We start from the raw sequence: 22,585 nt of genomic DNA, 5'->3' as shown, positions 1-22,585 counted from the left end.
CACTGTCCCGCCGTGGCATATCTATAATGCAATTGCATTTACTCACCCTTTGGATACTAGCACCATTTTTTATAGTGAATTCTTCAGCAATAATCTCCGCCATTTCCAAAGATATAGGGGTATATGCAATTGCGGTCGAATTCCCGAAATTGTCGAATTTCGGGATTTTTTCGCCAAAAAAAAAAAATTCGTCAATGCAATTCAGTGCTTTCCGTCAAAAAAACGGACTTTCAAAATTCGACTTTTTGAAATTCGACTTTTGTCAAATTCGACTTTTCTGCAATGATACAAGTGCTGCAATTCGACCAAAGTGTATTCAATTCAAGTTTGGAAATTCGACAACAGTGCTTTTAGACAGTAAATTCGTCATTTTCAATCCGCCACACTTTGGAGGGTGAAACCAATAAAAAAAATTTAAAACATGTTTTTTGGGTGGTTTTTTTTTTGGGAATAGCATATCTATTTTTATTAGAAGGGATTAGGTACTTGGTTTGTCTTTTTTGGTTGCACAAGTATTTTTTATATATTTTAAAAAATATTTTTATTTTAATTTTATTTTTTATAGCTGGAACGGTAAAATCAAGGGAAAAAATGGCGTGGGGTCCCCCCTCCAAAGCATAACCAGCCTCGGGCTCTTCGAGCTGGTCCTGGTTCTAAAAATGCGGGGAAAAATTTGACAGAGGATCCCCCGTATTTTTAAAACCAGCACCGGGCTCTGCGCCTGATGCTGGTGCAAAAAATACGGGGGACAAAACGAGTAGGGGTCCCCTGTAATTTTTACACCAGCATCGGGCTCCACTAGCTGGACAGATAATGCCACAGCCGGGGGTCACTTTTATACAGTGCCCTGCGGCCGTGGCATTAAATATCCAACTAGTCACCCCTGGCCGGGGTACCCTGGGGGAGTGGGGACCCCTTCAAACTAGGGGTCCCCCCCCAGCCACCCAAGGGCCAGGGGTGAAGCCCGAGGCTGTCCCCCCCATCCAAGGGCTGCGGATGGGATGCTGATAGCCTTGAGAAAAATGTCTGAATATTGTTTTTTCCAGTAGTACTACAAGTCCCAGCAAGCCTCCCCCGCAAGCTGGTACTTGGAGAACCACAAGTACCAGCATGCGGGAGAAAAACGGGCCCGCTGGTACCTGTAGTACTACTGGAAAAAAAAAACCCAAATAAAAACAGGACACACACACCGTGACAAGTACAACTTTATTACATACTGCCGACACACACATACTTACCTATGTTGACACGAAGCAGTCGGTCCTCTTCTCCAAGTAGAATCCACGGATACCTGAAAATAAAAGATAATTATACTCACCTTCCAGCGTCCAGAGATACATCCACGTCCAGAAAATAATCCAGGTACTTGGCAAAAAAAAAAACGCAATGACCCGTGCCAGCGGACTGAAAGGGGTCCCATATTGACACATGAGACCCCTTTCCCCGAATGTGCCGGGACCCCACGTGACTCCTGTCACTGAGGTCCCTTCAGCCAATCAGGAAGCGCTACTACGTGGCGCTCACCTGATTGGCTGTGCGCTGTCTGTGCTGTGACAGCGCATCGCAAAGCCTCTCCATTATATTCAATGGTGGGAACTTTGCCGTCAGCGGGGGGGTTACCCGCGGTCAGCCGCTGATCGGCGGGTGACCCCACCGCTAGCCGCAAAGTTCCCACCATTGAATATAATGACTTGTAGTGCTACTGGAAAAAACAATATTCAGACATTTTTCTCAAGGCTATCAGCCTCCCATCCGCAGCCCTTGGATGGGGGAGACAGCCTCGGGCTTCACCCCTGGCCCTTGGGTGGCAGGGGGGAGGGGAACCCTTGATTGAAGGGGTCCCCACTCCCCCAGGGTACCCCGGCCAGGGGTGACTAGTTGGATATTTAATGCCACGGCCGCAGGGCACTGTATAAAAGTGACCCCCGGCTGTGGCATTATCTGTCCAGCTAGTGGAGCCCGATGCTGGTGTAAAAAATACGGGGGACCCCTACTTGTTTTGTTCCCTGTATTTTTTGCACCAGCATCAGGCGCAGAGCCCGGTGCTGGTTTTAAAAATACGGGGGATCCGCTGTAAATTTTGACCCTGGATTTTTAAAACCAGGACCAGCTCGAAGAGCCCGAGGCTGGTTATGCTTTGGAGGGGGGACCCCACGCCATTTTTTTCCGTTTTTTCCCCGTTTTTTCCCGTTTTTTTAAATCGCGGCAAAATCCGGCAAATCGGCCGTTTTTCGCCCGCGGGATTGTCGAATCCGTTTTTCATTGAATATGGTGAATTCCGGCAGCCACCTGCCGGAATTCACCTGTCGAATTGTGTCGAATTAAAAAACGGCGATAATTTGCTGCGATTCGCCGTGAATTGCATATACCCCATAGCTGGGAATATGACGCATCTGCAGCAGATACCTCTGGCATTGCTGCAGAGTCTGTGCTATCTTATGTGGAGGTGCAGCACTGTATTTTCTTAAAGCGCATTTGCTGTCCAGGAAAGATAATTTTCAGGTACAGCCCAGAAAAGACATTGCTTATTGCTGCAATAAAAAAATAAGACTTTTTTCGGGACTAAAATCTGAACCCTTTTGTTTGTTTTTGGGGGGAGAAGGACGGGGGTAGAAACAATAGTGTCATTTCACTGCAATGTGTTCAAGATGCCTGGAAAACAGATTAACCCTTGCATGTGTGAAGATGCACTAACGTGGAAAGATAATTCTATGCATAATGTGGCTCTCATAAAACTGTGGCACAGATCTCAAATTCCAGTTGCATACAAACAGAAATTATATGGCTCCAAAAAATATTTGCAGAATCACAGCTGCTTGTCTCCTCCAGTTGTTCACCTGCCAAATCCCTAACTGTGTGTCCCTTTTCACTGTCCCAATCTACCCATGTGACAATTTTTAATAACCATACGACAGTCCCTGTAGGTTTCATGCACTGCTTGGATGGCCACAGGACATGACATGCCATTTATCCACCTACCTTGGTACACAAAATGAAATCCTTTGGCTGTCGCCTGTCCCTTGGTACTGAACTTAATTAAAATCTGATTGGAAGTTGCAAGAGGTAGAGATTCACCTGTAACGGCAGAATGCACGTGTTACAGACCGGGGAGACCTGCCTCTTGTAGATAAACCTGCTGCTGGTATTTACAAAGTGGGGATGCTGATCTGATCACAGTGCATGAGATAGATTGCGGGCAGCACAGACTGGTTAACACTCTTGGCATAGAACATGTTACTGCAGCTGGGGAAGGTAGTGGGAACTTAACAGATAACCACACATACTTTACGTGTGCTTGGCTGCGGAATAAAACAACAGTATAGTGCAGATGAACGAAGTCATAGAAAGAGAAACATCTGCATTAAATACAGTTCTTTAGACTGTTTAATTCTGTTTTATTAATGACTCATGTTATTGCCCAGTATCATGTATGTATGGTGTTACATAATCATGTTGTATGAAAAAAATGGCACCTCAAAAATTTCTATCAAATCCAGGAGCCAGAATATTAGAGTAAAGCAAAATAATCCAAGGAAGGAATAGATGGAACTCCAGGAGATTGTAATAAATATTATTAGTCTATTTATTTGCAGTAGCGATGTTTTATATCTAGTGTGATCCTTTCATGTATAACTTGGGAAAGGATCACACTCGCTTCTGCGACAACATAAACCAATATGTTTATTGGCAACTACTCCTTGGATTATGTATAGATAGAAATATGCGTGTGTGTGTGTGTGCGTGTGTGTGTGTGTGGGTAGATATATACTGAGATAGATACTGTAGATATACAGATACAGGTTGAGTATTCCATATCCAAATATTCCGAAATACGGAATATTCAGAAATACAGAATTTTTTGACCGAGAGTGAAATACTGAAACCTTTATTTTTTGATGGCTCAATGCACACAAACTTTGTTTAATACACAAAGTTATTAAAAATATTGTATTAAATGACCTTCAGGCTGTGTGTATAAGGTGTATATGAAACATAAATGAATTGTGTGAATGTACACACACATTGTTTAATGCACAAAGTTATAAAAAATATTGGCTAAAATTACCATCAGGCTGTGTGTATAAGGTGTATATGAAACATAAATGCATTCTGTGCTTAGACTTGGGTCTCATCGCCATGATATCCCATTATGGGATGCAATTAGTCCAAAGTACAGAAAAATCAGATTTCCAAAATACTTCTGGTTCCAAGCGTTTTGGATAAGGGATACTCAACCTGTATAGATAACAGTGCATATTGGTAATAAAGTGTAATTTTATTTGTTGTTACATGTGCGAAATAGTAACGTAGATAACTTTTCTATGACTGTGTGATTCATAAAGTTTCCCCCCCAGCAATTTCTGCTTCATACCCGTATGAGATCCAGATAAGGAGCTGAGTAGACGAGCTTGTTCGTTGGGCCCATCGTGTACTTCAACCACATCATTGAGCGCAGTCTGGAAGAAGGTGAACTGGCCAAACACCACTGAAAAGGAGATAAACACACTTTCAGCTGACTTAGATTTAGACAATAAATCAAATCATTTTGATAAAGAAAAAGAAACATGTTGTAATTTAAGAATACCAGTCACTGCAATTCATAGTGAAGTCATCTCACTAATAAGATTCTGGCATGCTAAAGAGACACTCACTACCCCTTCTTGTCTGGTGTTTCAGCATTGAAGGATTACCATGGACATAACAGTAATGACCATAAGATAACTGATGCTAATATGGTGGCTGTTTAGTTATTTTCTATAGATCTTTTGGGGTAACACCTTTCCTGTTCATTGAAAGACAAGGAATGGAAAAGCGAGAATGCTGCCTAATTCCAAAAACAAAAAAGGGGAAGGACAGGGAGAAAAAGTGGGAGCACCATCAGTCATCAGCACCTCTTATGCAAAGGCTGCAGATGTTCCTCTTCCTAACGGAACTTATTGAAGAAAAATAAACGCCATTCAGTATTCTGCCATTTGGTGTTCTCTCTTAAATTATGCGAAGACTGCTTAGGTGGAGTATGTGATTCAAAAAGTAGCTGGCATGGTGGAAGTAATATAGAGATTTTTGGAAGCAGAAAGATAAGTATACAAAAATAGATTTTAAGAACATCAACCTGTCTCTTGTAGTAATACAGAGGACATTCTTTTCTTGCACTGCTAGTCCTGCTGGGCAGGGGAACAAATGCGTGGGTGTGTTGACAATACAGGGGTGGCAGTTTTAATATAAGTGCTACTTTTCTAACTGGTAACATACTGTTGCTGCAAGCTTCTATAAGAGAAAGGATAGGATGAGGAACAGTTAAGTAAGCTGGTTGAAAGGGTTACCATCTGGGTGAAGGTAGACTTGATAGAGGAGTAGCTCGATTGTATTTTTTCCAGGTGGAGGACTTTAATCAGTGGTCATATAGGGGTGCAGACAATGGGAGAGAGATGCCTGACATAAGCCCAATCTCTCCATTCCCTTCTGGAGGGAACACTGAATATATTTTCTGCTGCGGGGTACACTTGTATTCCAGCGGGAATAACATTGGGGTGTAGAGTTGGCTCCTCTATAGTCACGCCTCCAGGCACTGGAGCTCAGTTTGTAAGTTGGTGCCTGCAGAGCAGGTCACTAATGGGGGAGCTGTGCTAGGCAGCCCTGAAAAGAGCTTTTTAAGATGACTTCAAGGGCCGGAGCACTTTCTATGTCATTCTTACATGCTGCGCTGCGGCTCCATCACCTTCCCCAGCAGCACTCCATACTCCCGCGGCCTGGTTCCAGATAAGCGTGTGGAGAGATGCCTGAAGTCTATTTACTCCCTTACCGACGCTGTACATAGACCCACTATGGCTGCCTCCTGGGCTGCAAAAGGTATTGAAGCATGGGTTCAGGCAATTGAGGATGAGCGGCCTCAGGATTTTTCTGACACCGCCATACAATATCTGTCTTATATTACAGCCTCCCACTATATTCAGGAGGCGGCCTCTGATGCAGGTGTAATGGCGGCCAAGGCATCTACTACGTCTATTCTGGCTCGTTGAATTATGTGGTTAAGGTCCTGGAAGGTAGACCTGGACTCCAAAAAGACCTTGGAGGTGCTCCATTTTAAGTGAGACATCCTATTTGGGGAGGATCTGAACAAGATTGGCCACTGCCAAGACTGTGTGTCTCCCAAATACTAATCTTCAGCTCTGAAGGCTAAGAGTACCACCTTTCGTTCCTTTTGACCTCCAGGAAAAGCAAAGGGTCAGACATATCCGTGACAGGCTCGTGCTTCCAAAACCACTAAGCCTAAATCTAAACAATCCTGGGCTGCCCATCAGCCTGCTTCCAAACAAGACAAGCCTTCTGCATGATGGGGCAGGCCTTCCCCTGGGGGACCCCAGGGTGGGAGGCTGACTTCTGCAGTTCACCCAGGCCTGGTTAAAGACCACTTTGGATGCCTGCGTGTGGGAAGTTGTCTCTCATGGGTACGCAATCTCTTTCAAGAGACGTCCCCCTCGCCAGTTTAGCACAATGGTTATTCCTGCGGATCTTTTAAAAGCGCAAGCTCTACACTTGGTTGTACAATCCCTTATGGATACAAGAGTGGTAGTGCTGGTACCTCTGTCTCAGAGAGGCAGGGGATACTGTTCGACCCTGTTTCTAGTTCCAAAGCCAAATGGGTCCTTCCGGCCTATACTCAATCTCAAATCATTGAATACGTTTGTGAGAGTATCCAAATTCAGTATGGAAACTCTGCGCTCTATAGTGGAAGACTATATGGTGTCTCTGGACATACAGGATGCTTACCTGCACATACCTATTGCCATGTCGCATGAGCAATTTCTGCGGTTTGCTATTGGCAACCTACATTATCAATTCCAGGCACTGCCTTTTGGATTGGCCACGGCACCTCGGATCTTCACCAAGGTCATGGCCGTGATGACGACTCTTCTTCGCCGTCAGGGAATCAGGACCCTGCCTTATCTGGACAACTTGCTGATCCTGGCAAACTCCCAAGAGGTTCTCCTCAGTCATCTGGACCTGAATGTCCAATTCCTACAAGCCCACGGGTGGCTCTTCAACTGGAAAAAGTCCTCGCTGGTGCCTGCTCGGAGCATGGTGCACCTGGGGGCACTGCTGGACACACACAGCTAGCAAATGTTTCTGTCTCCAGAGAAAGTCCTGAAACTTCAGGAAAGGTTCAGATACTTCCCCTCTCACCCAAGAGTGTCGATACACTCGGCGATGCAAGTACTAGGCCTCATGGTGTCGGCTTTCGACATGGTGTACGCTCAATTTCATTCCCGCCCTCTGCAGAGGTTAATCCTTTCCAAGTGGGATGGCCTGCCTCATCGGATCAGGTCTCAAAGGATCTCCTTGACTCCGGAGGTTTGTCTGTCACTGAGCTGGTGGTTACAGGACCAACAGTTGAGCAGGGGCCATCTCTTCTGGATCTCCAACTGGGTCCTCCTGACAACAGATGCCAGTCTGCGGGTTGGGGCGTGGTGTTGGAGCAACACTCTCTCCAGGGTCAATGGACCAGGGAGGAATCTCTCCTCCCGATAAACATTCTGGAATTGCGGGCGGTGTTCAATGCTTTTGACACTGGCCTTGCCTCTAGTACAGAACAGGCCTGTTCAAGTACAGTCAGACAACGCCACCACGGTGGCATACATAAATCATCAAGACGGCACTCGAAGCCGCATGACACTGCTGGAAGTATAAAAAATCCTTTGTTGGGCAGAATGCCATCTGCCAGCATTATCGACAGTGTTCATCCCCGGAGTCCTCAACTGGGAAGCGGTTTTCCTCAGTTGTCAGGATGTTCACACCAGAGAATGGAGTCTTCATCCGTAAGTCTTTCAATTCCTAGTGGACAAGTGGGGCCTACCAGACGTAGACCTGATGGTGTCTCGACACAATTACAAGGTTCCGGTCTTCGGATCAAGGACAAGGTATCCTCAAGCAGTGCTCGTGGACGCACTGGCAATTCCATGGAACTTTCGGCTGCCATACCTGTTCCCTCCAGTGTCACTCCTGCCCAGGGTACTGCAGAAGTTCAAGCAAGAAGGAATACTACTTCTAGTCACTCCAGCATGGCCCAGACGGCATTGGTTCTCAGACCTGCAGGGTCTCTCGATAGAGCGTCTTCTTCTACCTCCTCGTTCAGGGCCCTTGTGTCTACCCAGACCTGGCCAGGCTGGTTTTGACGGTGTGGCTCTTGAAGCTTCACTCCTGCGGGCCAAAGGATTCTCTGAGGCGGTTATTCAAACTATGTTGAAAGCCCGTAAACCGGCTTCTGCACGGATTATCATAGGGTCTGGAATTCTTACTTCACCTGGTGAGAATTATGGTGCATATACTTTCAATACTTCCAGACTTTTGGCTTTTCTGCAACAGGGCCTGTCCTTAGGCCTTCGTCTGGCCTCCCCCAAGGTTTAAATTTCTGCTTTGTCGGTGTGGTTTCAGAGGAAAATTGCGTCTCTTCCTGATGTTCATACTTTCACTCAGGGTTTTTTTACGGATTCAGCCTCCCTGTGTCCCTGTTGTGGCTCCATGGGATCTGTCTGTTGTTTTGAATGCCCTACAAGAGTCTCTATTTTAACCTCTTGAGTCTGTGGACCTTAAATGCCTTACGCTTAACGTCGTTTTTCTGTTGGCTATTGCCTCTGCAAGGAGGTTGTCGGACTTAGGCGCTTTGTCCTGCTGTCCACCCTTTCTGATTTTTCACCGTGACCAGGCAGTTCTTAGAACTTGCCTGGTTATCTCCCTAAGGTGGTGTCATCTTTCCATCTTAACCAAGAGATTGTGGTTCCGGCTTTTATCTCTTCTGGTTTGCCCTCCAAAGAGCGGTCTTTGGATGTGGTACAGGCTCTCCATAATTATGTGGAGAGGACTGCCTCTATCAGGCGGTCAGATGCCATTTTGTACTTTTTAGTTTTCACAAATGTGGCTGGCCTGCAAATAAGCAAAGTTTGGGCAGATGGATTAGAATGGCGATTGCACAAGCTTATGCACAGGCTGGTCTTCCAGCTCCTGCTGCTATCAAAGCCCATTCTACTCGGTCTGTTGGACCTTCTTGGGCGGCCAGCCGAGGCGCGTCCGCTGAACAATTGTGCAAGGCGGCTACGTGGTCCTCTGTGAACACGTTCATCAGATTCTATGCCTTTGATGCTTCCGTCTCCCAGGATGCTTCCTTTGGACGCTGGGTTCTTGTAACCACTACAGTGCGTCCCCTCCCATGAGGAACTGCTTTAGGATTTACCTGTGGAATACCATTTACCCCCTACAGAAAAGGAGATTTATGGTAGACTTACCACGGTTAAATCTCTTTCTGTGAGGTACACTTGATTCCACGGGGCATTAGCCGCTAGTTCCTTCTCCTGACGTGAGAATGTGGTTCTATGTGACTAACATCTTCCATCTCTTTTACCTGTTTCTGTATTGGACTGCTCCAAAAAACTGAGCTTCAGTGCCTGGAGGCAGGGCGATAGAGGAGGCGGTGCAATGCATCCTGGGAACAATCAAAGCTTTTGCCTGTTAGTGCCTCGGATCAAGATCCAACTCTACACCCCAATGTTATTCACTGTGGAATCCAGTGTACCCCACAGAAAGAGATTCAACCATGGTAAGTCTACCATAAATCTCCTTTTTCATTATACTTGATGCCTGAGAGTAGAGAGAAGCAGACCATACGGGTGGTGCCGGAGTTAGAGTTTCAGGGGGGAATTCAATTCTTATCGCCCCCAATCTCCCATCTAAAGTGATCCGTTGGGTGTCCAAAATAGAACTTTTCCCAATCGTGCATATTAGCCTAATCTGGTTTAGCCGCTTTACACGGCTAAACCGGACACTTATGGGTACGATCAGCACGATAGGGGATATCAATTGAATATCGCCACCTAAAATCTCCCGTCACTTGGAATGTCCAAATGGAGCTGGCTGGTGTGTCTACATGCCATTCAGGTTTTTAATCTGGCCTGTACAGGCATCATGGAGCACATGTAATTGAAATCACATTGGACATGTTCATGCATTGAAATGAAGTGCCAGGTTTGCTTTAATAATAATTCGGCTCTTACCAGCTCAGGGTGAACTACATTTCAGTTATAAATAAGGACTGCTATTTTAATTGACAAATGCAATCATCATGTATACTGTGGGAATTCTGGTGACGAATGAGGAAACCTGCCTAGATCCTTTAGGTGTTATGAGCATGGTGTTTCGCTTGACTGCAGTTTTTTTTCATGTTTCTTACTTTGTTATTCATGGTCTATGCTATATTATTTAATAAGGTGATTAAAAAAAGAAGGAAGTTCACTATAGTGGAAAATTGTGGGAAAAGGTAGAGTATCTGGAGATCATATGTGCTTCTAGCCCAATGAAGCATCCAAGTGGTCAAAGAGGTAGCTAGGGAAAGCAGTGTCTATTCCTTCGCCTTTTCTAGGTACTTAAGAAGCCCTGCCCACTGTTCCCTTTTCAAATCGATGAGGTTTGCCTTTCCTTTGGTGCAGCTTGCAAACTACAGTAATATAATGATGACGAGAGAGGGGTGAATTATGAGAAGGGAGAGTGGCCTGGCCAGGTTGTCTAAGGAAATTTGGAAGTTTGGGCTTGGCCAGTCGCTCAAGCCTCAGGAGGGTTCCTGCTTCAAGTGATTGGGTGATATTTTATTAGTGACCGCTATTTCATAACGGATTGCCGTGGCCAAGGAAATCCTAAAGGATGAGTCCCTGATATGTAATGAGCCCAGTGTTCTGTTTGCTGCATGTTATTTATGTTTTAAACTTATTTTTTACTCATTTAATGGTAATATTTCATCTGTACAGAGGAAAAGTAAAAGTAAATCCTTTAGAGGTCATGGGTTTCACCTAAATGATCTCTAATCTCACAAAATTGTTTACTTAAGACTTCTAATGAGAGATGGTCTCCACTATGAACACCAGGCATGACACAGAAAAAAAGACAAAGCCAAGCCGTATAATTATTATGGCATGAAGTATATACAGTATTTGCATAAAATAATTGAGTAAACAAAACTTGCACTCATTTTTTAAGTTATTTATCATTATATGAAATTGGTTTGCATGTGATTCATTTCATGGCAAGTGCTGGCTGAGAACTGTGAGAAGCAACAGTACATGACACCTATTTAATACATGCTGGAATTGCATATTGATTACTAATAACTTTGAAGAAATCTTCAGTTATTTTTTCTCACCAATCAACCAGAGAATAGTTATATAACCTGAACACAGCATTCAGTACACAGTCAGTAACAGAACTCACACCTAATACTTTTAACAGAGCCTGATTCAGAGGTGGAGGTTGTTCCGTTTCAGATGCAGATGGGCGATGTTTTGAGGACTGCACATGCATGTGCCTCAATACAGATGCAATGATGGCCGTGGTGCACTGTAAGCCGCATGACTGGCATGCTGCAGGCATTTGGGGGTGGAGAAGGGGAGCGTTGCACAAAATGGAGGTGTGTCGCCTTTGTTTTGTTTGAGTGTCGAAGCCAACATCTGCTTCTTCCAATGCAGATTCAGTGGCACATACAGCTTAGATATGGTGGACCATTAGGTTACTCAGATGTCCCATGGTCTACCCAATGTTTGTGATGGCTATCCAATGCTGCATCTTCGGACGCATGTAGCAGATGTGAGAAGCCATAGGTGGGAGACTCAATTCAAGAGACGACACTTGCATCATTTACATACATTCCTGATCCACTGCTAATGAAGACTCAGCACCAATCACTCCTGTGTCCACTTCTGATTCAGGACAACAATCCAGACTCAGATCAGGTTTTATTTACCCATTCAGTGCACAATCATACCACTATATTCAAGTAGATTGATAGAAATTAACTTTCAGGTTCACTTTGTAACATATGTATGCAGATGACCAGTACTCAGTTTTTAAGCAGAGTTTATGTAATATTTATGTATACTATACCTGACCAAACTCCAAAGGATAGCAGCACACACCCATCTTGTTTGCCCACCCTACCCCCCTAGTTACCTCTCATTCATTGACAGTCAGTTACCTCTCATTCACTGACAGTCCCTTCACTCTCCACATTTACTCATACAGGCCTGCTCTCACTGTCTCTCACTACTCCCTCTATTTACAGTGTGAGCCAGTAGATCCCAGGTGTAATACAAAAGACAGACATTAAAAAGGTCGACAGCATAAGGTAGACAGTTACAAAAGGTCAACAGTCAAAAGGTCAACAGGGTCAAAAGGTCAATAGTCAAAAGGTTGACACTGAAAAGGTCGACAGAGCCTAAAGGTAATAGTTTGTGTTATGGATAGTAAATGCACCAAAAGTTGTAAAAACATGAAAAAAACCTAAAAAAAACATGTGTCAACCACGTGTCAAACTTTTTCATGTTGACCTGTTGACCTCTTGACTGCTGACCCTATGGGGTTGACCTAATGACTGCCAACATTGTAACTGTCTACCTATCAACCAACTCCTGTGGTTCCCAAACTTTCTTGAATCACTGCACACTACAGAATCAGCATTGTTTTCATGGTACCCCTAGACCAAACGTTTCTTATTGACAACTTTAGAAAAAAAAAATTAAATGATCCACTTGCCTGGCATTGTTGCATGTGATGCGACCAGAGCCAGCTATACGTCACCTGGCCAGGTCGCATCACATAAGATGCGATGTCCGCCATGTCTCCGTCGTGTGGAAAAGGAGATCCGTTCTATGCGAGTGCAGAATGGATCTCCTCTGGCTCCCCAGATCCCCCAGAGTGACTGCCGACATCACTTCCGGAATCGTGCCCCAGAATGCCATGCAGCCATCATTCTAGAGCGCATGCTCCAGGAAGCACAGTGTGGGGATGGGGACTTAGGGGATCATTCAGATCTGATTGCTGGGCTGCTAACTTTGCTGTCCTGCATTCAGATAGTTGCCGCCTCCAGGGGGAGTGTATATTCGCCGTGCAAGTGTGCGATCCCATGTGTACACTGAGCTGCTAAAATCCAGTGTGTGCAGTCTCTGCGCAGCCCAGGACTTACTCCTACAGTGCAATAGAATCAGGCTGATCGGGACGGGAGCTGACGTCACACACCCTCCCTAAAAACGTGTGGGAATGCCTGTGTTTCAGACACTCCCAGTAAACGGTCAGTTACCACCCACGACCGGCCTCCTCGTGTCAATCACCTTGCGAGCACCCGTGCGAATGGATTTTTCGCACCATCTCGTCGCTGACCGCCCCTTTGTTGCTGTCCATACGCATGCACAGTTAGTACCTGATTGCCCACTCTGTGAAAACGCACAGCAGCGATCAGATCTGAATGACCTCCTTAGTTCCTCTCCCAACACATTTTGGCTGATACACACTCTGATGTGCTCTGCATGTGTGTGAGGAAGGGGGGGTTGGGGGGATAATATGCCCATGGAGGGTGGAGGGAGTGATGGGGGGGGGGGGGGATGTCAATCACTAGTGGAGGTGGGGGAGTAATAATAATAATAATAATAATAACATTGGTCACAGGGGAGGAGGTGCACAAAAAAGGGGCTTTTTACAGGTGGGAAGGGGGGTTTGTAAAACTTGGATTTTTATTTTTTATTATATTTTTTTGCTACTAAGGGGGTGTGGGGTCACTATTGTTAGGATTTAAGACCACTAGAGGTCTTTTGCCAATGGGGTACTGGAAGTTATTTTATAATGGGATTCTATGGACACAGCGGGGATGGGGGGTACAAAACACTCCCTTGAAACTCCAGCACGGAGACATGCGCGCAAGTTGCAGCAAACGAGCAAAATTCATGCCTAGATGTAGCCACGATGAGCATGGCTACATCTGTATATAGTTTTTTAAATAAAATATTTTTATATATTATAAAAAATACTTTTTAAACTTCAATTTATGAGCGGTTTTTCGGGTAAAAAAAATCATCAGTTAAGTGGTTAAGTAAATTGTTCCTGGTTAAGTAAATTGTTCCTATCTGTCATTCCTAGGTTCAGTTATGTGGTGGAGGACAGGGTTGCGCCTCTGTTTGTTCACATATTTTATGATTGTCCGCCACTATCACTAGTTTTGCCTATCACAATAACAATAAATATGGTTAAAACCCTCACCACCAACCCATGGCACCTATGCAAGTGCCCAGCGGCACCCTGTTTGGGAACCACTGGTGTATGCTGTGATGTGCACGGTCCCCTCTTCGTCTCTTGCTCATCAGTCAGCTTGTATGTCCCTATAGTGTCTGTGTTGTGTATTACTCCACATGCCATCATTCTGCATATTGTATTACAGTTTTTGCTATAACAGTAGTTATATGTATGCTTGAACTTATTATGCTTAATTGTATACAATACATTGTGTTCAAGTATTATTGTTATATTGACATCGCCCGTAACTTATTATGATGAATATGCCGTTCTGTCCTATGTATTTGCCTTAAAACAGAGACCCCAGTGTGTCTATATTCTTGTGTCTGAGATCCATTTTCCCATAAGCTGCTACTTATTAAAAGCAGATTGGCTGGTACAGAATTTCAAGCACACATACTGTAGCACATGGTCACGTTGGGGTTGTTACTAGGTGCTATTAGCTACGCACTTACCAGCCATCTGGCACTGTGCAAAGTCAAATTTCCAATACGGCAGATGTGCTTTCATATACAGTAGGCACATTAACTTTTTTTTCCCCTTCTTGTGTAATTTGTTAAATATTAGGCAAGAGGTGAAATGAGCAGTATAATTGTCATTTAATAAGGAGGTGGACAAAGGGAACATAAGTAAGCAGTACTTAGACATGAGTCTGTTCAAAGGTAATGAACCTGCATATGTTCACAAGGCATCATGACACCTGCTGTGACATCTTCTATCACCAGCTTCCACCTGCATATATATGCACACTGTCAGAGGCGGCCGTAGGCATAGGCAAACTAGGCAATTGCCTAGGGCATTTGATATGCCTAGGGGCATCAGTAGCTTCTGCTGATTAAAATGATATGCGGCATGCCTATATTCTGTATGTAGCATTTCATATGCAGATACAGCCACAGTCTCACACAGTATATAGGCAGGCTGCATATCAGTTTAATCAGCAGAAGCTGCTTGTGCATCCTAACCACATAGCAATGCAAATAAGATGAATTATCATTAAAAAAAAAAGGTGCACAACGTTAGCATTGATGCAAGATTTGTGAGGACACATCTGTATCCAAGCAGAGGCAGAGGTCACAGTGTTAGTGGCAGTGTGAGTGCTGTGTGCATGTGAGTGGGTTGGTTGTGCAGTAGTGTTCAGAATATGTGTAAGAAGCATTATGTGTGCCATGTAAAAATGCCTTAATAATGTGCAACATATGTGTAAAGGGCCACTATGTGTGTCATTATGTGTATAAGGGCATTAATAATGTGCGGCATATGTGTAACAGGGTACTGCTGTATGTGTGTAAAGGGGCACTAATAATGTGCAGCAAATGTGTAGGGGGCACTGTGTGTGTCATTATGTGTATAAGGGCATTAATAATGTGCGCCATATGTGTAAGGGACATTATGTGTAAAAGGGCATTAATAAAGATTGTCATAATGTGTAAGGTGCATTATGTTTATAAGGACATTAATGTGTCTCATATGTGTAAGGGGCATTACTGTGTGGAATTGTGTATAAATGCATTACTAATGTGTGGCATTAGGTGTATAAGGTGCTCTACTATGTGACGTTGCATATAGAAAGGGCACTACTGTGTGGTGTAATGTGAATAAAGAGCATTAAGGTGTGGTGTAATGTGAATAAGGAGCAATTCAGTGTGATGTAATGTGAATAAGGGGCTCTACTGTGAGGAGTAACGTTTATAAGGTAAAGTGATACTACTGTGGGATGTAATGTGAATTATGGACACTATCGCAAGATAAAATGTGAATAAAGTTGCAGTACTGTGTGACGTAATTGGGATTGGGGTTACAATTGTGTGGCCATGCCCCTTCCCAGCAAGAAGATGCCCCTTTTTGAGCTGTGCGTCAAATGTGCGAACTGTTCCTATTTGAAATATAGGGGGTACAAGGACTGCTATGGGTGAGTGGTGATGGTGCTGGGAAAGAGGTGCAAGGTCAGAGGCAGAACCAGCGGTGGTGCTAGGGGGCACCAGACAAAATCTTGCCTAGGGCATCATATTGGTTAGGGCCGGCTCTGCACACTGTACGCAGAAACATAGAATTTGACAGCAGATAAGAACCACCCGGTACATCTAGTCTGCCCCTTTTTTAACCTTTTGGTAACCTCAACCCTATTTGACACTTTGTTCTCTATAAGGATATCCTTGTATCCATATCTATCCCCAGTGGCGCCGACAGCTTTGCTGAGCGCCGGCAATGATAGGGGGCATGGCCAAAGAGGGGGAGGCGTGGCTAGACTTAAAAATCTTAAAAAATACAATATATGTTCGCCTGTGAAGCGGCGCGTGGCGCACAGGTGGTGGTGGGGGGGTGCTGGTGTCACGACCAGTGGGTGGTGGCGATGGCAGGCAGGGTTGCTTTCTTTCATCATGCTTGGAGAGAGGACTGGCTGCAGCCATCTCTCTCCCCAGCACACGCCAGCGTGCGCCATGTTCTGATCTGGGAGAGAGGCTGCTGCAGTCAGTCCTCTCTCCCCACCCAACGTGCAGCTGTCAGCAACGGGAAAGGCAGCATGACCCAGGCCCCTCTCAACGCGGAGTACCTGTCCCGGGATGCGGTCAAGATCCCGCCGGACGGGATCCCGACGGTCGGAATGCCGACACCGGGATCCCGATCGGCACAATCCCGACATATTCTCCCTCTGTGGGTGTCCACGACACCCATAGAGGGAGAATAAATTAGTGTGCTGAGCGTAGCGAGGCACCGTGCCTGCAGCGTTGCGAGCGCAGCGAGCCTGCAAGGGGCTGCGTTGCGCTCGCCCCCCTGTCGGGATTGTGCCGGTCGGGATCCCAGTGTCAGTATTCCAACCGCCGGGATCCCGTCCGGCGGGCTCTCGTACTGATCCCCCTGTCCCTTCTCAACGCCAAGCATGTTTAAATTGCTCTGCTGTTTTGTTTTTTTTACTTCTAGGAAAGTCAAGACTCTCTAACCAGCAAAGGGCATTCATTATATAAAGCAATTCGCTAGGGAAAATTAAGTTTCTAAATTTAGGAAAAGGAAGTCGATAGTAAAAAAAAATTAAATATGTCTGGAGAAAAGCTAATTTATCAGTTGAAATTGTGAAAAAATTATTTCTTAACATTTTTATGGAAAACTACTAACACAGAACTTTCCAAAGACTAAAAGGTGCTACAACTGGAATTGCACCATAAATAAATTAATAGCAATATCTACCTGCAAACATTTCACATAAGAATAAATTGGACCACATTATAAGCAGTCCTAATACACATGGGCATGACCACTTGACCATGACCTTAATATAATTTTTGTATTTTTAATATTTAATGCCTCCCTCATTGTAATTTGCCCTTTCCCACTACACAACATTCAAAAGTCCTGTGATCTGATTGTTGCTAGAGCACCGGGACTATATCAAAAGTACAGAATTTGACATCAAAACAGTGACCACTACTGGGGAAGGATTTTTAAGGAAAGCACTTGAAAGATTCTCTCAATCTCTCTCATTCAATCTCTCACCCTCAGTCTCTGAATTCATTTAGAAAAATGTTCTACTTTTCAACACACTAAGAGGAACTGCAGGTCAAAACATGCAGGTGGGTGACTACAAACATTTTACATTTTGGAACACAACAAACGAAAGTCAGTCAGAATGAAAACCAATGTTTTGTCTATAACAACATATAAAAAAAACCTAATTGTTCCTCATCTAAAGTGTTATCATCATATAATTAAGAGGACTGGGATGCAACTTCAAGGTGGCCTTGCACACAAAATTTGAGTGACATTTAAAACAAACATATGAAAAAAGAAATGTACTTTAGGAATCATTGTTATTTGCCTCTCACCATAATCCTTTGGAACAACAATAAAATAGGAACAGCTCTGTCCAGAGGTATAGTTACTGGGGTAATTGGGAGACAGTATCACTCCATCTTGATTAACATATTGTCCTCCACAGGGAGCTAAAAGGTAGGAATGAAACAAAAATAATGATAAGCTCACAATATGACTCACAATTTTTTTAAGTAAATGTTTTTATGACATAACAGATTTCAAACTTAACTTAAAGCTGCACTACCACCTGGCGCATTATTACTCAGCCTCTTTCCCAGGAGCCCCATTGGCTGCTATTTTCTTCCATTTGTCCTGAGGCTACGGTTAATCGCACTGTATGACAGCGTGGAGAGGCCTGTGTGACAGCGTGGAGAGGCCTGTGAGCGGCAGCATCACTTAATAGCCACAATCATGGACACTGTACTCACTCATTTCTTCTGCAACTATTTTATAGTGAATGAAAATGTTCACGACTTTCGATGGTAGTGCAGCTTTAATATTGCAGTCATGCTGGCCAGGCTAAATTAATAATTGATTAGTGGAGACTTGCTAAGCATCCATTAATTAATTCAGTACTGGTAACTGCACTAGAAAACTAAGCAGGAACTCTGGGAGAAGAGCATTTGGTATTGGATGGTAGGGGTCATGTTGGAGAGCCTGACAAACTACTGAGCAGTTTCAGCTTATTGTAAGTAAACAATGAAATTAACTAAATTCCAACAATAATAAAATATGCCAACCTCATAAAACAAACAAAACCACATCAGTTATTAAAAAAGAATGTTCTAGGCCAAACTAGAACAAGAAGCGTTAGCATAATAGATTGCATCTATACCAATTTATATATGCAGTACTAATTTGAGTATCATAAGGGATATATTTAATCCTAGAAAAATGATTCTGAATCATAATAACCAAACATAATAAAATAGTACACCAAGGTTCTTTCCTTTGGTTATATACTTCTATACAGAGGATAGTGTTTAAATTGTATATGTGAATGTTCCTTCTTTATATTCTTCCTATTTTTGTATTATTGTTTCTCTCTATTTACCATGAAAATCTTTGTACATTACAGATTTTGTATGGCTTTGAATTCTTTATTTTCAATAAAATCTATTGAGTTAAATAAATATATATTTGAATTATATTCAAATTGATCATGTTACTGGTAGACTGTATTTTCCTAAAATAAAAACAATTTAAGATGTGAGTTTACCTATACATGTAGGACAAGGATAGTTCCATATTGGCTTTCCATCTCCTCCCATCACACAGGTCAGAGTAGATGCTCCCTCAACCTCATAGCCACTGTCACAGTAGTAAGTTACAGTAGAGCCAAGTTTTAGATCACTTCCAACACGGGTGCCATTTTTTATTGCTCCTGGATCAAAACAGGACTCCCTGGGATTCTCTGAAGGATGACAAGACAAATATTTAGAGCACATACATCTGACCTGTCTTAGTGCTGGCCACTAAAGCATCTCCAATTGTAAACCGCAGTGGAATTTGCTGTGCTATATTAGAAATTGTTAATAAATAATAAAAACAATAATAAATATGTACAAAGTAAATTTCCCTGTGCCTAAAAAAAGTCTGCTGTGACTTTGTGTGTCACTAGTATCTACACACCATTGGCTCTGTTCTTATACAACTGAAATATGTGAGACAATCAGAATGATTCAGTTGTACAAGGTAAATAATGTTATCTCTAATGATTGTAATTTTCAATTTGTTCTAAGAGCCATTTTTATTATGTGTAGTGAGCAAAAGCTTTGCTATTGGGGAGGGCAGAGGGCAGAGGTTAAGTATAAGAATTTCTTACAGTTTAAGCACCATGTTGGATAAATGTAGGGTTATTCACATTATAATGAGAGGTTATTTCACATAAAAACATCCGGGAAATAGGTCATATGTTGGCTATAATGTGGAGATTTAGGAGTATGCCTAGAAGGATATATTAGTGTATGTAACAATTATCTCTCTCACTTCCATCCACTCTGCACAGATCAGTATTTAAACATTCAACAGATGTCTCCAGGAGTTACTGGGAATCTGTAATAACATGCATTTTAAGATGACAGAAGTCACTGTGCTGACCTCAATATGTGCCTTTTTGGTGACATGAGGGAAAAATGAGAGAGACTGCAATGCAGAGAGATTCAATATTCATGGCCCTGCATTCAATATAAATTGTTATAACTAAACTGCTCAAATCATTAAGCATCATTAACATCTGATAATAACAATTGGAGAGCAATACAAGCCTTACTTCTCTGTAGCTCTGTACTTACACAATGCAGCTCATGCAGAGATAGTCATAAAGCATGAAAGGAATAAAGTCCATTCAGACATTAAAGTGTTTCACTGAAGTGTGACAGCACTTTCAACACACACATAATGCAGGCCTCCCTGCCCTCCCGCAATGCAATACCCTCGTCTCATCCCAAGTTCATTTTATTCCTATTTCTTGGTTCGAAAACAGATTTCTTTTACTTGTTACATTTCACAATAAACCTTTAGCTACACAATATCTTTCTTAGAAGGAGAGTCAGTCAGCATTCAGAAATCCAGTTTTGTGTGAAGGAAAGTATGTCCATTCTCAGCCTGGGAGCCAAGGTTACTATTCAGGTTTCAAAACAATCTTATATACAGCAAAATTATAAATTGAGGGTTCTTAAAAAGCACACTGACACTGAGGTTCTGCATACCTGATCTGAACATTGGAACCGACACATTCCTCATAGATCGGTGAACCGTAAGTGTACTGGACCTCTACTGTGATAAAAGGCAAACTCACTTTACATCACGGCAGGCAGGTATGTATTATATGATTCATATGCTTTATGGCACCCAGGTTTAGGATTGCGAGTCATTAAAGTGTACCTATATCTCGGTTTAAAACCTCAATGAAACTAATATCTGGAGCTAGAGAATAAAACATTTAACAACAAAATTGAAATATTCATGACACTGATTTAACAATGATAATGATAAATGCTATTAGGTGAAATATTAAACATAACATTAACCTTTTTAATCTGGTGTGGCCCACATATGTTATGACACAATAAACTACCATAACCTCTAGCTCAGTTGTTGGAATTAGTAGATATAATAGAACTGGTCTGTTTGCCTAATCATTATATATAAAATACTGAATACATTTTTACCTCTTAATTAGTCCTCTTACTGTAATTGTATCAATGATTTATGGCATATTGGTTTGTTCACTTATTTTTCTAGTTAGTAAGTATATAAACTCATTACCAAGACCACATGTTTCGTTGATTGGGAATGGCTTGAAACTCAGCATCATGCAAGTGCCTTGAAAGATTTTTGTAGTACAGTCTTAACTAGATACGTTAGTTTACGTATCAGCAAAGCCCTATTGTGTGCACGATTACACCATTGTGTTGATGATTACACTGCGTATGCAATTCTATGTGTATCCTGTATTCCTGTGTTCACTGATGAATAAATGTATGCACATATACCCTGGGACCAGCAAGTATAGGGACCACATCCTGTTTACTGGTAAAAGTAGGCCACTTGAAGGAAGGTGGGAGCAGTGTGCAGTAACCTATGAGGATCAAGTATACCTTAAGGACCATCTTGTTGTGTTAGTAATAAAGATAAAGAACACCTTAAACACTTGATCTTTGGCTTCAGAGCTATCTTTATTCTATGAAGAGGAAACAGAAGCTCTTGTGATGCAGAATGAATGCTTACTGGATACACCTTGTGCATTTTGCCTGTGAGCTGTGGACTAATGCTACAATAAGCACTGTATAATCCAATGGTGAGAATACATGTGCAAGCATCTGTGAAAGTATTCCTCATCTTTGTTAACCTTTATTTAACATAACCTATCAAATATACAGTATTTGCTTCCTGTCACAGGATTCTCTCACAATATACAACTGTGGCAGCATGACACTTTTCCATTCTTTCATTCAAGCAAAAAATAAATAAAAAATAAAAAACACACAAATAAATAAACCCTAGATACCAAAATTTATTTAATACAAGTGTATTTAAAATACTAACATGTATTTAGCTTCTTCTTTTTTTTTTTTTTAGCTTTTTGTTACTATTTGTTTTTTATTCGTTTATTCAGTCCTTAAACCACTCATAAGGAACAAAGCACCGCTTATTGTTAAATATTAAAATAATAACTGCCAATGGTCCTGATTTTCATGGGACACAGTTCTGACTCACTGTTGATAAAAATGGCAGAGTTTTTAGTTAAAAGTGGGCATTTCTGTTTGGATTGGCGTGGCGTTTGGGAAGATCAGGGCGTGGTTTGGATAAACTTTGCTCGATTTGGCATTTTGAAATGTTGAGAGTGTAAGAGCCGTTTCACACTGGCTGGGTTCCGCTGGCCGTCAAAATCCCAGACAGCTTTTAGAAAATAATGAAAAGGCAGGTGTCCTTTCACACGGCACGGACATGCCCCAGTCGGAGTGTTGCAGCTGGGAATATCCATTGAATAGGACAACTGCCAGGCCGTGGCTGTGCTGTCCCTGAAGGCAGTGAAGTATTTGTGTGAATGGGCTCTTTCACACACAAAGGTTTTTTTTGCTGCTGCACATGCGCAGAGCACTGAACACGGATCAAAGCCATTGTGTGTGAAAGGGCAGTAACGGCTGGAAAAAACTGTCTGGTCTTTGCT

At 42.9% G+C, this 22,585-nt stretch overlaps 1 protein-coding gene across 3 annotated transcripts in view; it reads right to left on the bottom strand.

Annotated features, from left to right (window-relative positions):
- Window positions 1-22,585, bottom strand: part of LOC135033722 (CUB and sushi domain-containing protein 2-like) — a 1,450,369-nt gene that overhangs the window by 154,182 nt on the left and 1,273,602 nt on the right. For all 3 annotated transcript variants that reach the window (XM_063954204.1, XM_063954205.1, XM_063954206.1), the window contains 4 exons: window positions 19,130-19,324; window positions 17,922-18,038; window positions 4,373-4,486; window positions 2,980-3,075 (listed from right to left, as the gene is read on the bottom strand). In XM_063954204.1, the coding sequence (XP_063810274.1) occupies window positions 2,980-3,075; window positions 4,373-4,486; window positions 17,922-18,038; window positions 19,130-19,324 (522 nt within the window). The remainder of the gene's footprint in view (window positions 1-2,979; window positions 3,076-4,372; window positions 4,487-17,921; window positions 18,039-19,129; window positions 19,325-22,585) is intronic.

The sequence above is a fragment of the Pseudophryne corroboree genome, chromosome 2, assembly GCF_028390025.1.
Source record: "Pseudophryne corroboree isolate aPseCor3 chromosome 2, aPseCor3.hap2, whole genome shotgun sequence".
Lineage (NCBI taxonomy): Eukaryota > Metazoa > Chordata > Amphibia > Anura > Myobatrachidae > Pseudophryne > Pseudophryne corroboree.
Note: the sequence above shows the minus strand (reverse complement) of the source record. Positions and strands in the feature narration are given on the sequence as shown.